The sequence below is a fragment of the Macaca mulatta genome, chromosome 10 (genome assembly GCF_049350105.2).
Source record: "Macaca mulatta isolate MMU2019108-1 chromosome 10, T2T-MMU8v2.0, whole genome shotgun sequence".
Classification (NCBI taxonomy): Eukaryota; Metazoa; Chordata; class Mammalia; order Primates; family Cercopithecidae; genus Macaca; species Macaca mulatta.
Window position 1 is genome coordinate 85,928,872 of NC_133415.1, and position 16,845 is coordinate 85,945,716.

At 46.8% G+C, this 16,845-nt stretch overlaps 1 protein-coding gene across 1 annotated transcript in view; it reads left to right on the plus strand.

Annotated features, from left to right (window-relative positions):
• Positions 1 to 4,703, plus strand: part of BPIFB4 (BPI fold containing family B member 4) — a 30,018-nt gene extending 25,315 nt beyond the window's left edge. Inside the window, 2 exon segments of the mRNA NM_001243263.1 lie at positions 736 to 812; positions 4,367 to 4,703. Of these exon segments, the coding sequence (NP_001230192.1) occupies positions 736 to 812; positions 4,367 to 4,390 (101 nt within the window). The 3' untranslated portion in view covers positions 4,391 to 4,703.
• Positions 4,704 to 16,845: the final 12,142 nt, after the last annotated feature.

A 16,845-nucleotide genomic window follows, 5' to 3' on the forward strand; every position in this document is an offset into this window, starting at 1 on the left:
GCATAAAAGAAATTGCCAGAGCCAGGAGTGGTACCTCACGCCTGTAATCCCAATACTTTGGGAGGCCGAGGCAGGTGGATCACGAGGTCAGGAGTTCAAGACCAGCCTGACCAATATGGTGAAACCCCATCTCTACTAAAAGCACAAAAATTAGCCAGGTGTGGTGGCGCATGCCTGTAGTCCCAGCTACTTGGGAGGCTGAGGTAGGAGAATCACTTGAACCCGGGAGGTGGATGTTTCAGTGAGCTGAGATCACGCCACTGCACTTCAGCCTGGGCGACAGAGCAAGACTCAGTCTCAAATAAACAAAAAAAAGAAAGAAAGAAAGAATTGTCAGGCGTAGGCGCCATGGCTCATGCCTGTAATCTCAGCACTTTGGGAGGCTAAGGTGGGGGCAGATCACCTGAGGTCAGGAGTTCAAGATCAACCTGGCCAACAGAGTGAAAATTTGTCTCTACTGAAAAAAAAAAAAAAAGCAAAAATTAGACTTGTTGGCGTGTGCCTATAATCCCATCTACTTGGGAGGCTGAGGCAGGAGAATCTCTTGAACTTGGGAGGTGGAGGTGGAAATGAGCCAAGATTATGCCATTGTACTCCAGCCTGGGCAACAGAGCGAGACTCTCTCTCTAAAAAAGAAAAAAGAAATTGCCAATCTTCTTACAAATACTGCCAGCTTCTGGTGAGACCACCACCTCTCGGACCACTGACGATGTCTGACTGTTTTTTATTTTACAGCTGTGCTGGGTTCCGGCATCCCTCTCCCCAAAATCCTCAACATCGACTTTAGCAATGCAGACATTGACGTGTTGGAGGTAAGAGGAGATGGAGCTCCATTCTGCTTTCCCTCCCTGCCCTTTGCTCGTCACCTTTGACCACTGCATTCAGGCCAGGAACTGGGAAGAGGAAAAGAAGAGGAGGGAAGGGGAGGAAACAGGGTCCTCTTCCTTCCAAGTATGGGGCTGAGGGAACAAGGAATGGAGCTGTTAAGGATCCTTAAAGACACTCTCACATTCACAGTCTCATTTAGCCCTCACTACAGGCGTCATTGTTGCCGTCTTACAGATGGGAGAACTGAGGCTCACAGCAGTAAGGGGTTTACCCAAAATTGAATGTGACATAGTTCCTTGGAGCACCTTTATTGAGCACCTACTCTCTGCCAGGCACTGTGCAGGGGCCTGGGGATCCAGTAGTGAACAAAGACAACCCTGGCCCTTGCAAAGCTCTCTCAGCCCAGTGGGGAGATGGCCTTTGGGTAATATTCCTGAAGTAATTGGCTAATTATAATCATGGCAGGTGCTTTGAAGTTCACATGCAAGGGCTCTTGTTTCCACAATAAAAACCACCTGTGGTCAACATCTGAAATTTGGAAAATACGAAAAAGATTAAACAAACATGTATGCATATATATATATATATATATATTCCAGCAATTACTCCTGAGAACATTTTGCTACTTTTCATTCCAGTCTTTCTGAAGTTTTATTTTTAAACATGGCTTTGCTCAGGGAATCAGTAGCATTGGGGTTAAAGAACGAGGGCTTGGAGCCCAGTGACCCGGGTTCAAATCCTAACTCTGCCAGTTTCCAGCTGGGTAACCTCTCCAAGCCCCCATTTATTTCCTCTATAAAAAGGGGCTAATCCTAGTACCTACCCATAGGGCTGCTTTTAGGAGAAAATGGGATTCTGTGTGTAACGTGCCTTGCACAGGCCTGGCACATAATAAGCATTTCTGGAAGTGTCCACCATTATAAATACCATCACTATAATAAAGGATGCTGCAGTGAACATCTCAATGCACAAACTGTTTCTTGATTCTAGATTTAGTTCCTTGAAACAAACTCCCAGAAATGGAATGAATGAGCCCTTTGCACCAAATTGACAATTTCCTTGCCAAAGGAAATTGCCCCTCACATTTGTCCCTCACATTCATGACAGGCTCAGACTCAGGGAACAGCCCCCTTCCCACATTGCGGGGACAGTCAAGGGAGGTGGACAATGACCTTTGATGGGCAGTGCGGGCAGGGGTCAGATGCTGGCTCTGGGACAGTCCCCTGCCCTGACCCCATCTCTTGAGATCCTACAGGACCTCAGCATTGCTTTGAGTCTCAGTTTTCTCATCCGAAAATGGGAAGCAATAATGGCCACCTCATACAGTTTGTGGTGATAAATTAAACGAGATACAGCATTTTATTATAAAATGTTATTATTCACTTCAACAAAGGGGTTAGGAAACACCAACAGGATTGGCACAGGTTTACCTTCATCATCATCATCATCATCATCTCTACTATTTACTGAGCTATTCAGTGCCCCATGCATAGTTTTTCATGGATTTGGCCTTATCACAGCCCTGGTTGATGTTTGCCCTCACTTAATAGATGAATGACTTGAGTATCAGAGAGGGTAGGCCGCGTGCTCAAGGTCACCCAGCTGGTGAGAATTAGCGTTTCCACGGAAACAGTGTGAAGCAGCTCAAACCAATGGCTCTCAGTGGGGCTGTACTGCACCCTCCGTGGCCCCCAGGGCCTTTTTGAAGTTGATGGGGATGAATTTTTCTTTCCTGAATGCGTGCAAATTTTCATATCAAAATACATATTGTTTTATTATAAATGACTTACCTTTTTTATCCTTTATATTCTGGTAAAGGAATTATACTGGTTTTTGAAATACATGTATACACAGGTTATAGAATCTGTGAAATTTATTCCAGAATAGTAAGATAGCACAAATGCCTGTGATAAATGCGTAATGGGTAATGGGTTTGAAAGGTTTAAAGAAAACCTCAGTCCCAGGCTTGGCCCTGTAGGCTCCCCTGTAAGTGGCAGCTGCTATTATTATTATTATTATTATTATTATTATAATATAGGTCTTAGCCATTTATTTTGACTTTTTATTTTGAAATAATTTTAGGCACACAGAAAAGTTGCAAACATAGTACAGAGAGTTCCAGAATACCCTTCTCCCAGCTTCCCCTAATGTTAACATCTTACATAACCAGAATACCATGATTAAAACCCAGAAATTAACATTGGTACAAAATCGTGAAGAATCTGCAGATGTATTCACCAGTTTCCTTTCTATTGCCTTTGGTCTGGTTCAGGGTCTAGCCGAGGACCCCCTCTTACATTCAGTTGTCACGTCTCTTTAGAGTCCTCTAAGGCGGGACAGTTCCTCACCTTTTCCTTGTGTTTCATGACCTTGACATTTCCGATGAGTCTGGCCTGTTTTGTGCAATGTGCCCTGGAATTGATGGACACTTTTTTCACGATTGGATTGAAGTTTTGTATTTTTTGGCAAGGACACCACAGAAGTGACGCAGTCCCCAGTGCATCCTTTCAGCGGGTACCGATGTCCATGTGACTCATTCCTGGAGGTGTTCACTGTGGGTGCTTGCTTAAAGTGTTTCTTCACTGTAAAATTACTATTTTTCCCTTCGTAACTAATCAAGCTCTTGTGAGGAGGTACCTGGAGACCATGCAAATATCCTGTTTCTTGTTAGACTTTCTCCCACTAATTTTTGCCATTCAGTGTTCATGGTTTTGCCTGCAACTGTCATGACTGGTGTGTGCCTAATGGCGATATTCTGCTTCTCTAGTTCCTTTGACATGTGTCAGTTGGAATTCTACCAAGGAAGAGCTGTCCCTTCTCCTCCATGTATTTATGTATTCATTTAATTATTTATTTCTGTCGCTAGAGACTCATGAATAGTTCTTTTGGTCTATGGGTTATCATCTCTTTTATTACCTATATTACTGAAGTTTTTTTGTTTTGTTTTGTTTTGTTTTTTTGAGACAGAGTTTTGCTCTTGTTGCCCAGCCTAGAGTGCAGTGGTGCGATCTCGGCTTGCTGTAACCTCCACCTCCCGGGTTCAGGCGATTCTCGTGTCTCAGCCTCCTAGCTGGGATTACAGGTGTGCGCCACCGTGCCAGGCTAATTTTTGTATTTTTAGTAGAGATGGGGTTTCACCACATTGGCTAGGCTGGTCTCGAACTCCTGACCTCAGGTGATCCGCCTGCCTCAGTCTCCCAAAGTGTTCGGATTACAGGCCTGAGTCACCACACCTGGCCAAAGAATTTTTTTTTAATTATGAAAACTGGATCTTGGAAGACTGTGAAGAGAAACTCAGGCCTATTTCGCTTATTTTGGGGAATAAGGGGACGGGAAGTGTCTTTCCCAAGGTCCTCTGTACAGGGCCGGATAATGACACAGCCGGGTGCTCCTCGGGCCTGCATGACCCCTTTATCTCCGCTGTTCAGAGTTACTGCTTCCTGGAAACATGACCAGCCAGATCTGTAGGCAGGTGAGTAGCCAGGCTCTAGCCACAGCCACCCCACCCATCACCAGCTACTCTGTTCTGCCATCCAAGGACCTTCTGGTGCTGAGCGCGTGAATGACAGAGGCAGAGATGCTGCTGCAGCTGGAAGAAGCCGGAACCAGTCTCAGAGAGGCTCGGCCTGGAAACAGACCCCTGCCCAGAGTCCTCTCAGCCTCCATGACAGGTCCCTCCCTGGCCCCCCAACCCTCTTCCTCCCTTGCCCCAACCCTAAGAAATCGTCCAGCAACTACCTGTTGGCAAACATTCCCTTCCATGGTCAGCCTGCCAGGAGGAGGAGAGTCACCTTAGGGCTGGAGGCCTCTCAGACCCCATCCCGACAGCAGGTTGAGTATTCCCACTTTCAATAAAAGACTCCACTTTCCCTGCACTTGTGACGAGTTTCCATGAAGGACCCTCCCTCAGGGTCTGGGTGGTTTGGGGATTTTTCCCTCTTTGGCTGCACCTGGGCACTTGGCAGTTGTAGCTACAACTGGGGGGAGGATGATCCCTCTGGGGACAGCAGGGGAACCAGCCTGTCTCTTCACATTAAAACAACCACAAGCATTCTACAGAGGGGTCCCCTGCCACCAGGACAGCTTCATACCTCACTACTCCCGACTCTGACATCAGGAGGTCATTAAAGTGCAGGAATTTTGGAGTAGGGAGGATGAGGTTCAAATCCCAACTCTGTCACTTGGTTGTGTGACTTGATGAGGTCCTTAGCCTTCCTGAACTTCAATTTTCCCATCTGTAAAATGGATAATAGTAATAATTATTATACTCCAGAATGAGTGTGAGGATATTAAATAAGGTCAGGTGTTTCTGAAGTGCTTAACACTGAGGCTGACATGCAGTAGGTGCTCAATATAATAAAGTGTGAGCATGTGGAACCCTTTGCTCTAGTCAGAGGTAAACTGAGGACAAGGAGAAGTCCTTCGCATGTCTCTTGGTGAAGACAATGCCCAGGGGACCCCTCCTAGGGACAGTGCCACGTCTCCCTGTAGAGCCATAGGGCACAATCAGGGCAGTTTAGGAGAGTTATTTGATCCCAGCCTTGAGGGCATGCAGAAATACTGAAGTCCCTTTTACATAATTAAGGATTTTTTTTCCTCCTAGTGATTTTTAAAAAGACTGTTTTTTCATGTCTCGTTTGTTTTCTTTTACTTAAATATCAGGAATCCAAGCTACTGGGCTGTAGGGTTCAATATTAGATTTCTGGCTTCATCATCCATCCATTCTTGAATTCACTGACTGTCTGGCAATTGTTTAGGGACTGGGATTTCTACACTTGACAAGGGACACAGGGCTTCTGTCCTCGTGAAGGTTAGGTTCTAATCCATGAGACAGACATTAAGTAATTACAGCATAAGTAAACAATAATAAGTAAATCAATAAACAGAGGCCATTTGAGATTGTCATAAGAGCTATAAAGGGAATAAACAGGGACTCATATCGGGGAGGGAAGGGGCGGGAGGTGGCACCACTGGGTGGTCAGGGAAGGCATCTCTGAGGAGGAAACAGGAGGAAGCACATCATCAGAGACCCCTCTGAGGGCCTTCACAGCCCACCACCCTTCCCTCCGCAGCTTCCTGGGTCTAGGTCCCTCCTGGTCTCCTTAGTAATGCCCAAACCCTAACTAACCCCTTGGAGGAGGAAGGGGCTCAGAGAGAAGTAAGGTGGGACTTCCTGTCCAGCCGGCCCAGGGAAGGGCTAAAGGGGAGGAAGTCCTGACTTACAGGGTGGTGCTTGGGAAGGAGGCTGCTCCATTCCTGTCATGGCTGACCTCTCTCTCCTTCCGCTGTGTTAGAACCACCTGCTATAAATCCTCATGAATTCATCCATTTGTTTTCATCTCTACACCACCCTGGTTTCACTCCCATCATCTCTCCCCTGGGCCGCTGCTCCAGCCTCCCCACTGCTCCCCTACCTTCCACTTCTGCCCTGACTGATACAGGGCAGGTGAACCCCAGAATTGGGGCTTATCCCAGGAGGGGTCTTGGCTTCTCCCAGGAAAGAATTCAAGGGCAAGCTGGTGGTGTTAGACAGCAGCTTTTATTGAAGCAGCAGTGCACAGCAGCAGCAGAGGTACTGCTCCTTGATGAGCAGGGCTTCCCCACAGGCAGTGTGCCCAGAGGAGCAGCGGATGGGCTGTTGGCAGCTGTATATCTACCCACTTTTAATTATATGCTAGTTAAGAGGTGGGTTATTTGGAACTTTCTGGGAAAAGAGCTGGAAGTTTCTGGAACCATTTAAGGTAACTTCTGAGTTGCTGCCATGGCCCATTGCCATGACATTTGTGAACTGTCATGGTCTTGTGGGAGTGTCCTTATGCTAATGAGCAGTGAGGGCGGCAACTAGAGTCGTTTTCGTGGCCATGTGCTGGTTTTCCCTGAATTCCCCACTGCACCCTGTTTTGACCAAATCCTGCTCTGATTAGCAGGGTCATGACCAAGGTTATGACCAGTGCTTGGAAAACAAGTCCTGGTGATCTCCTACCTCTCTACCATCCATTTGCCACTCAGCTGTAACAGGGCTGGATTTTTAAAACTGCAGATTCGATCACCTTCCTCCCCAGGTTTTCCTTCCATGAGCTTTTCGTGGGCCCAGAGCAAAATCCAGACCCTCACCCCTGCCCACGGGTCTTCCCCCATCCCCGTTCCCCAGCCCACCTCTCCCTAGTCTTCTGCTGAAGAAGGGAAAGTGAAGCCCTCCACGGGGCCCTCCCACCCTAAAAAAAAGGTTTGGCGTTACAAATAACTCTTTTCAGCCAGGCACGGTGGCTCGTGCCTGTAATCCCAGCACTTTGGGAGACCAAGCTGGGTGGATCGCCTGAGGTCAGTTCAAGACCAGCCTGCCCAACATGGCGAAACCCCGTCTCTACTAAAAATACAAAAATTAGCCAGGTGTGGTGGCATGCCCCTGTAATCCCAGCTACTTGAGAGGCTGAGGCAGGAGAATTGCTTGAACCCGGGAGGCAGAGGTTGCAGTGAGTCAAGATCGTGCCACTGCACTCTAGACTGGAGGAGAGTGTGAGACACCGTCTCAAAATAGATAGATAGATAGATAGATAGATAGATAGATAGATAGATAGATAGATAGATGATAGATAGATAGATAGATAGATAGATAGATAGATAGATAAAAATAACCCATTTCATTTTCCATTGGGTCTGATTTCTCAAAAGTCAAATGACATGCTCGTGTGTTCTTGTAACGTGAAAAAATGGAAGGATTTGGGAGACTAGGAAAGGAGGAAGAGACTGGATTGGGCCAGATGAGAATTTGGGCAGAGCAGCATGGGGCTGAGTGCCCAGATGACGGTGGATGGTCAGGAAGGCTGGGAATTTTGGGGAAGAGGGGTGAAGCAGGATGTGATTAGTGCTGCTGACTCAGGAGAGGGGCCTTAACACCCGGCCTGATGATCCAGGGCTCAGACCACACTGCTCCATTCTACTGCTCATGACAGTGGATCAAACCATCACTGCACCCTGCGTTGACCATGACAAAACCAAGTGAACGGTTGTTTTAAATTTAAACACAAGAAAAGCCTCACTGAGCATCTCCACCAGTTTGGGATGATATTGAGGTTTCACTGATGACCAGAGATGCTCCTTAAAATGTCAGGATTCTGGCTGTCTGCCTGCGAGTGCTCTGGGCTCCCGGAAGCCTTGTGCGGAAGCAGATTTCATGCCAGAATATGCCATGTATCTCCGCTAATGTCTTAATTCAGTTGTAGATGACAAATAACAAACTTGAACAGCCTCCTAAAGACTTCACTTAGTAGATGTTTCTGCTATTAATCCTGAGTAACAAACCATCTCAAAACTTAATAGCACAAAACACAATTTTAGCTTCCTCACAGATTCTGTGGGTCAGAACAGCTTATCTCTGCTCCAAGATGTCTGAGGGCCTCAGCTGGGAAGACTCAGACAACTGGGGGTGATTTCACAGCTGGGGGCTGGAATCATTTGGAGGTTTCTTCACTCACCTGCCTGCTGGTTGCTGGTTGATGTTGGCTGTCAGCCGGGACACCTGCACATGGCCCCTCTGGGTACTGGGTTCCAAGAGCGAGTATCCCAAGGGAGCAAAATGAAAGCCGCATGGTACTTTTGTGATCCAGTTTTGGAAGTCACGTGTCATTTCTGCTTATACACAGTTAGTCAAGGTGGTCACAAGAGCCCTTCCAGGTTCATCAAAGTGGCCACTTCATCAGCCTTATCACAATGGCATAGAACCCTGATGATACCGGTGGGCTGGGGAAGGTCCCCAGATGCCAGTGGGACCTTGACTCCAGCCAGCATCCAGGCTCTTGACACCATTGCAAGAAGGAATTCAAGGATGAGTCAGAAAATAGTGGAAGTATGGAGATTTATTACAAAGTGAAAAGTATGCACTCAAAAAAAAGGGAGTGCAGGTGCCCTTAAGACAGTCATGTGAGGGGGTTTGAGGCTGCTGCCTGTGTGGGTTTCTTTAATCAAGGGGTGGAATATTCATAAAGATTCCTGAAAAAAGGTGGACGTTTCTTGGAACTGTGGTGCCATTCATTTTTACACCAAACATGGATGTTCCTGGAACTGTCATCGTGCTGGAGAGTATGTGATTTGGTATGTTAATGAGCATATAATGAGGGCCTAGGTGAAACCTAGGTCAAATCCAGCGCCATGTTTGGTCCAGTTGGTCTTAGCCAGCTTGGTGCACACCATTTTTCACCATCTTATCAGCCCATACCCTCCGCAGGTATTTCAACAGTTTGATTTCACCAGTCATGTGAAATTGCTGCCTGGAATTTTCCATTCTCTTGCAACCACCCAGTATTATTCATACCTCATTTTCAGTGACCCTAGCATCTCTGAAGTGGTTCACTTTGTTTCTTCTTAGCTTCACCACCCTGACCTTCAATCCCACACCATTAGTCTTAGTTGTATGCTGACTACTAGAAAGAGTACTATGCTACTCCTGTCCTCCTATTTCTCAGATGAGGCAAGTGAGGTTCAGAAAGACAAAGAGCATCCCCCAGAAGCAGCAGGCTGGTGATTCCCAGGAAACACTTGGTTTCTTATGTACTACTGCATCACAAGCCACCTTGATATTCAGTAGCTTAACAAACCCAACTCTTTATTATTTTTCATGCTTCTGTGGTTTAACCAAGCAGTTCTAAGTGTGGCGTTGGCTGGGGCACTGGGATAGCTGAACAGTCCAAATGACCTCACTCACACAGCTGGTAGTTTTGTCAGCCACTGGTTAGGAGCTCAGCTGGGACTCTTGGCTAGGGAGCCTCTGTTCTTCTCCATATAACTGCTTAAGTTTCCTCTTAATATGGTAAGATTCCAGAATGGCGAAGGTGAAAGCTACAGATTTCTTAAGGCCTAAGCTTGGAAATTAATTATACAGTGTCGCTTCTACTATTATTTTTGTCAAAACAGCCCATGAGTCAGCCCAGATTCAAGGAGACAGGAAGTGGACTCAGCCCAGATTCAAGGAGACAGGAAGTGGACTCCACCCAGCAATGGAATGGGTGGCAAAGAATATGTGATCATCTTGAATTCACCACAGGCTCTCCAGTTGGTAGTGAAGCAGGTGAACAAAGTTGAAAGCCCAGGGTGTCAATCCCAGAGTGGTTTGTAAACATGAAGAACAACTAATGCACAACGGGAGGAGGATAGTTAGAATAATTATGTTCAATGTATGCGGTAGAGTACTGTATCACTGTTAACAAAAGACACAGAAACGTATTTGTAATACATTGGTACATGAAAAAAGAGTTTATAAAAACACTGCGCAGGGCATAATCCCATTTTTATTTAGGGAAAATTTTACCCAAGTTTACCTGTATGTGCACAGAAAAGCTACTGGAAGAACATACACCATCATTCTCGTGATGGTTATCTCAGAGGGTGATGTTAATTTCTTTTCTTTTATTCTTTTAGCAAATTTGTATTTTCTTTTAAAAATTACCACAGAAATTGATTTTTTTTAATAAAAAAGAAATTCCCAAAGAGCACCAAAACAACCCAGTTATTCCCTCTGGGGACTGCAGCCAGGCACTGCGCCTGAGGGCTTCCCTTCAGTGTAGCCCTCACTAGTGTCAGTGCAGCCCCAGCTCAAGAGAGCCTCTTTGAGTAAAGACTTCCCAAGACCTCTTCTCCTGCCCTGTGCTCCCAGCCAGGATCCTCTCCCAGTGACTTGGGAATCCTGGACAAGGCAGCACCCACAGCTCCTCCTAGGGGCTGCTTGGGTGAGAAAATCCTTGCGCCTTCTGGTGTTAGTGGGTTAGTCTTTGGATTAGGTGAAGTGACCTCTTGCGTGTAAATTCACGGACACAGGTCAGGTGTGACAGACAGGATAAATGGGAAGGAGCTAGTGTTTATTAATTGCCTAGCAAGTGCAGCAGCAGTGCCAGGCATTGCCCATTGATATGGTTTGGCTGTGTCCCCACCACAATTTCAACTTGAATTGCATCTCCCAGAATTCCCACATGTTGTGGAAGGGACCCAAAGGGAGGTAATTGAATCATGGGGGCCGGTCTTTCCTGTGCTATTCCCATAATAGTGAATAAGTCTCATGAGATTTAATGGGTTTTTCAGGGGTTTCCACTTTTGCTTTTTCCTCATTCTCTCTTGCCACTGCCATGTAAGCAGTGCCTTTCACCTTCCGCCATGATTCTGAGGCCTCCCCAGCCCCAGCCATGTGGAACTGTAAGTTCAATTAAACCTCTTTTTCTTCCCAATCTCAAGTATGTCTTTATCAGCAGTGTGAAAACAGACTAATACAGTACATTGGTACCTGTAGAGTGGTGTGTTGCTGAAAAGGTATCTGAAAATGTGGAAGCAACTTTGCAACTGGGTAATAGGCAGAGGTTGCAATAGTTTGGAGGGCTCAGAGGAAGACAGGAAAATGTGGGAAAGTCTGGAACTTTCTAGAGACTTGTTGAATGGCTTTGTCCAAAATGCTGGTAGCAATGTGGACAATAAGGTCCAGGCTGATGTGGCTTCAGGTGGAGCTGAGGAACTTGTTGGGAATTGAAGTAAAGGTAACTCTTGTTATGTTTTAGCAGAGACTGACAGTATTTTGCCTCTGCCCCCAGAGATCTGTGGCACTTTGAACTTGAGAAAGATGATTTAGGGTATCTGGAGGAAGAAATTTCTAAGAAGCAAAGCATTCAAGAGGTGACTTGGGTACTGCTAAAGGCATTCAGATTTATAAGGGAAGCAGAGCATTAAAGTTTGGAAAATTTGCAGTTTGATTATGTGATAGAAAAGAAAAACCCATTTTCTGGGGAGAAATTCAAGCTGATTGCAGAACTTTGTATAAGTAGCAAGGAGCCTAATGTTAATCCCAAGACCATGGGGAAAATGTCTCCAGGTCATGTCAGAGACCTTCATGGCAGCCCCTTCCATCACAGGCCCAGAGTCTCAGGAGGAAAAAATGGTTTCGTGGGCTGGGCCCAGGGTCCCTGTGCTGTGTGCAGCCTGGGGACTTGGTGTCTTACACCCCAGCCACTCCAGCTGTGGCTGAAAGGGGCCAACATACAGGTTGGCCTGTGGCTTCAGAGGGTGGAAACCCAAGCCTTGGCAGCTTCCACATGGTGTTGAGCCTGCACAGAAGTCAAGAATTGAGGTTTCGGAACCTCCGCCTAGATTTCAGATGTATGGAAATGCCTGATGCTCAGGCGAAAGTTTGCTGTAGGGGCAGTGCCTTCATGGAGAACCTCTGCTAGGGCAGTGCAGAAGGGAAATGTGGGGTCACAGCCCCTACACAGAGTCTTTACTATGGCACTGCCTAGTGGAGCTGTGAGAAGAGGGCCACTGTCCTCCAAACCCCAGAATGGTAGATCCACTGACAGCTTGCATCATGCACCTCGAAAAGCCACAGACACTCAATGCCAGCCCATGAAAGCAACTGGGAGGGAGGCTGTACCCTGCAAAGTCACAGGGGCAGAGCTACCCAAGACCATGGGAACCCACTTCTTCCATCAATGTGACCTGGATACGAGATATGGAGTCAAAGGAGATCATTTTGGAGCTTTGAAATTTGACTTCACCACTGGATTTCAGACCTACATGGACCATGCAACCCCTTTGTCTTGGCCAATTTCTCCCATTTGGGATGGCTGTATTCACCAAATGCCTGTGCCCCCATTGTATCTAGGAAGTAACTAGCTTGCTTTTGATTTTACAGGCTCATAGGCAGAAGGGACTTGCCTTGTCTCAGATGAGACTTTGGACTGTGAACTTTTGGGTTAAGGCTGAAATGAGTTAAGACTTTGCGGGACTGTTGGGATGGCATGGTTGGTTTTGAAATGTGAGGACATGAGATTTGGAGGGGCCAGGGGCTGAATGATACAGTTTGAGTGTGTCCCCACCACAAACTCAACTTGAATTGTATCTCCCAGAATTCCTATGTGTTGTGGGAGGGACCTGGGGGAGGTAACTGAATCATGGGATCTGGTCTTTCGCATGCTATTCTCATGATAGTGAATAAGTCTCATGAGGTCTGATGGCCTTAGCACCTGCTCCCTGAGGGAAAAGGAGAGCAACTTGCAAGCTGTGAAGGGCGGTACCCATTGAAGGGGCTGTTGGTCTTTCTGTCACCATTCACAACCTCAGCGTGACTCTTCCTGGAACCCTCTTGGGGGGTTTGAGGAACGTGAGAGCAGGAGGAGGCTGCAGCCCAGAGAGGCTGAGAGGCTCAGCCACATCACACAGCACTGACCCCAGTGGGCCTCTCCTGATCCCCCCTGCCATCCCTCTCAGGTACCCTGGCTCTATCCAGTGCCCTCTGAGTGCCACTAGTATAGGAACGGGAGTCAGCCACAAGGTGGCTGGGACACTGCCCGGGGATGGCTGGCTGGCCTCCTGTCTGCCTGCAGGCTTTTCACCTGTTTCATACTTTACTCAGCAAGAGAAAGAAAAACGGCGGCATGTCCCAGCTGCTCCACTTGCTTGCTAGCTGGATGAACCTGAGCTGGTCGCTTAAGCTCTCTGAGCCTCACATCCTCATCTGAAGTGAGGATAAGACTCCTTATTGCCCAGGATGGCTGTGAGAGTTTCACAAAATAATCAATGGGTATATTAGAGAAATCTGAGACAGAGAAGAGTCAGTCCCACGACTGGCCAATGGCAGAGCTGGGACCTGCCCTGAAGCCCCGGTGCAGATTCCAGATCCAGCCTTGGATGCTCCGAGGGCTCTGGGTGCCCCTGTGGGAAGGGAGAATTCTGGTGCAATGATTGGCAATTCCAGAGAAACGGTGACACTTCTCTCAGCCAGCACCAGGATTCCCTCAGGAAAACCAGGATCCCTTAGGAACATTGCCAATTCCCTAGAATTCCATATATCTCCAGAAGGATGCATGAAAACCACTGGTTGGGTAAGCATAGACACAGAATGCACAAAGAGAGAGGGAAGGAAAGAAAGAGAGAAGGAAAGAAAGGAAGGAAGGAAGGAAGGAAGGAAGGAAGGAAGGAAGGAAGGAAGGAAGGAAGGAAGAAAAACATTGGTGAGGTGTGTGATCACAACAGGGTTGCTGGGTGGCTAGGAGACATTGGTGGGAGGCAGGTTTTTCACCGTACATTTTTCTGTCTTCTGAATTTTAAACCACAACAATGTATTCCATATTCAAAAATAAACTAAAGCATTTAGTTAACTCACTTTCTATATGCAGTCAAAAATAAATCAAGGCTGGATGTGGTGGCTTATGCCTGTAATTCCAGGACTTTAGCAAGCCAAGGTGGGAGGATCCCTTGAGCCCAGGAGTTTGAGAGCAGTCTGGGCAGCATGGTGAAACCCCATTTCTACATAAAATTTAAAAATTAGCCGGGCGTGATGGTGGGCACCTGTAGTCCCAACTACTCGGGAGGCTGAGGTGGGAGGATTGCTTGAGCCCAGAAGGTCAATGCTGCAGTGAGACGTGATCACACTGCTGTACTCCAGCCTGGGCAACAGAGCAAGACTCTGTCAACAAATAAATAAATAAATATAAAAATATATACTGAACAGCAGGCATCATTTAAAAATTTTTGTATATGGGCTGCCTTTCTCACCCACAAATGCCAGTACCTGTTTCTGAGTTTGAGAAAAGCCTTTAGAACATCTCCAGACACCTGCTCTGGGAGGACAGTGTTGCTTACATAAGAGAGGTGGAGAAGAAAAGCCCAGCGACTTGTCCTGGAACTCTGGGCGCACCCCGGCAGGTGACATCCTAGGCCATTCTTGCTGGGCCCTCCCTCTGGTGGGTCCCTGGGCTCAGCTCAGCCAGCCCTCCTGCTGTGTGCACAGGTTGCTCAGCTTCCTCAGTGGCTCCACAGTGGACATGAGCATCATGGCTCCCTTTGTGCTCTCCCAGACCAAGCTGGGCCAAATCTCTCTTGACTTGCAGAACTGCCAGCCAGTCTTCACTAGGATCCACATGCGAGCAGGGTAGGTACAGTGCAGGGAGGGCTGAGTGCCCTGCAGGGTGCAGTGTGGGGACAATGCCATGCTGTAGTGATCACCAGGCTTACTGGGGCCAGAACTCCAGAAAACTATGCCACCAGAATACCTCTCTTCTTATTTCAGAGTCCCCTCTCCTGCCCAGGTTTCTCTACCAGGGAGGTTAGATTTCTAAGCAGGAGGAATACTTTCTTTCTGAAAGCACACACCTTCCTTCATAGTGCCCCTGCCTATAGGGAATCTGGCATGCTCACTTTTTTGCGCTTACATAGAGAGATCCTGGACAGGATCACTGTCAAATCACTTCCCACTCTGTGTTGTAATTGTCTGCATATGCCTGAGTGAGCTCTATAGGAGCAGAGGCTGCCTTAGACTCATCATTTATTTATTCAACAAATATGGAGCCAGGTAGGCACTGTGTTGTTCCTGGAGAACAAGACGGAGAAAGATGGGTGGATGGTTAAATGAATAAATGAATGAAAGTGCAGATAGGAGGAGGGGTGGCTGGGAGGATGGATGGATGGATAGATAGATGGATGGATGGATGGTGGTTGGATGGATGAATGAAGGATGGATGAGTAGATAAATGGATGGAGGCAAGGACGGATAGAGGGATGGACTGAAGTATAAATAGAACAAATGATGGACTTTAGTAGACTACCCTGAAAACTTTAGTAGACTACCCTGAAAAGACTTTAGTAGACTACCCTGAAAACCTAAGTTTGGCTCACGAGATGAGGTCTAAAAACACATGCTTACTTAATTTAAGAGCCATGCGCTCAGGGTTAACCAGGTTCTGTAGCACTCTATTTCAAACAGATCATTCTCTAAACAAGCGTCCAGAGGCTGGGCTGGGGACCCAGTCACCATGATGATCTCTAAGGTCATTATTTCATGGTTGAGAAGGATGCGATAAGCCTCAGGGAGGTGCTATAAATCAGGAGTGCTACAGTTCAATTTCATCATGGGTTTAACAAGGTAGGCAGGCAAGACTGAGAATTCAACCGCATGATCTCTGAGATCCTTTCTAACTCCCAGATTCTGAATTCAATGCCTTAGGACATGCGTCACATGCTCAAATGCCTATTAGGGGTAGGAAGGTAGCATAAATTAGTAAGCGGGGTCCAGTTTAAAGAGTTTAAAGAAATACAACATTTGAGTTCAATTTCAATTTTCGGGATGCAATAGAGAGTGGCAGGGACTGTAGCAAATTGGACAGCACATGTCTCATCTGAAGCGGGTAGCCCCTCCTTGGCTCCAGTTGACTGTGGCCATATGGGAAAGCTGGCCCAGTCTTGCCAGTTTTCTGTATTTTGAAGAGACTGGAAAGTAAATTCTGAAACCTCACTGTAAAAATTTAAAAGACTATTTTTGCAAAAGAAAACACACCTATGGGCCTCGTGTGGCCTGCAGCCTGCCATTCTACAGTCTCTATTTTAGAACCTGATTTCTAAGGAGAAATGCCCTCTAAGTGCCTTAGGTCAAGTCACAAAGAATGTAAGACACTCCTTGTTTAAGAGAAGGCAGGTACCCTGTGGTGAAGGGTTGAATGCCCTCCAGCCAATTTCTTTCACTCATTTAGTCTTCACAACAACTGTATTTTACATTTTATAGATAAGAGGCACAGAGAGGTTATATAAATTGGACAAGGTCATACAGTCAGGAAATAGTGATGCTGGGATTCAAGCAATCTGTGTTTTTAACTATGCAGGCAGTTTGAGTTAACATATGCCATGAACTTAGACTACTCCCTAGAGCAAAGGAAACCTTTTGTAACCTTTAGCTATAATTGTTATTATTTCTAATGTTCCTACTCCCCAGCCTGCTCTCTGCAGTGATGGAGACCACGTTGAAATGGATCCTGGATACCTCCCTACCCAACATGGTAAATTTGAAAAGGGAAACTACGCAGACCCTGTGCAGCTGAAGTATGGAGGGGTAGCCAAGATGGGAGCCAAGATGCCAGTTTTATTCCTGGGCTCTCTAGCCTCCCAGAGTTTTGCTTTCCTGTCCTTTTTATGGGTCCCTGATGCTGGGCAAAGGGGAAAGAAAGGGACATTTCATGAGGGACAACTATATACCAAGTAGTTTACACCTGTGGA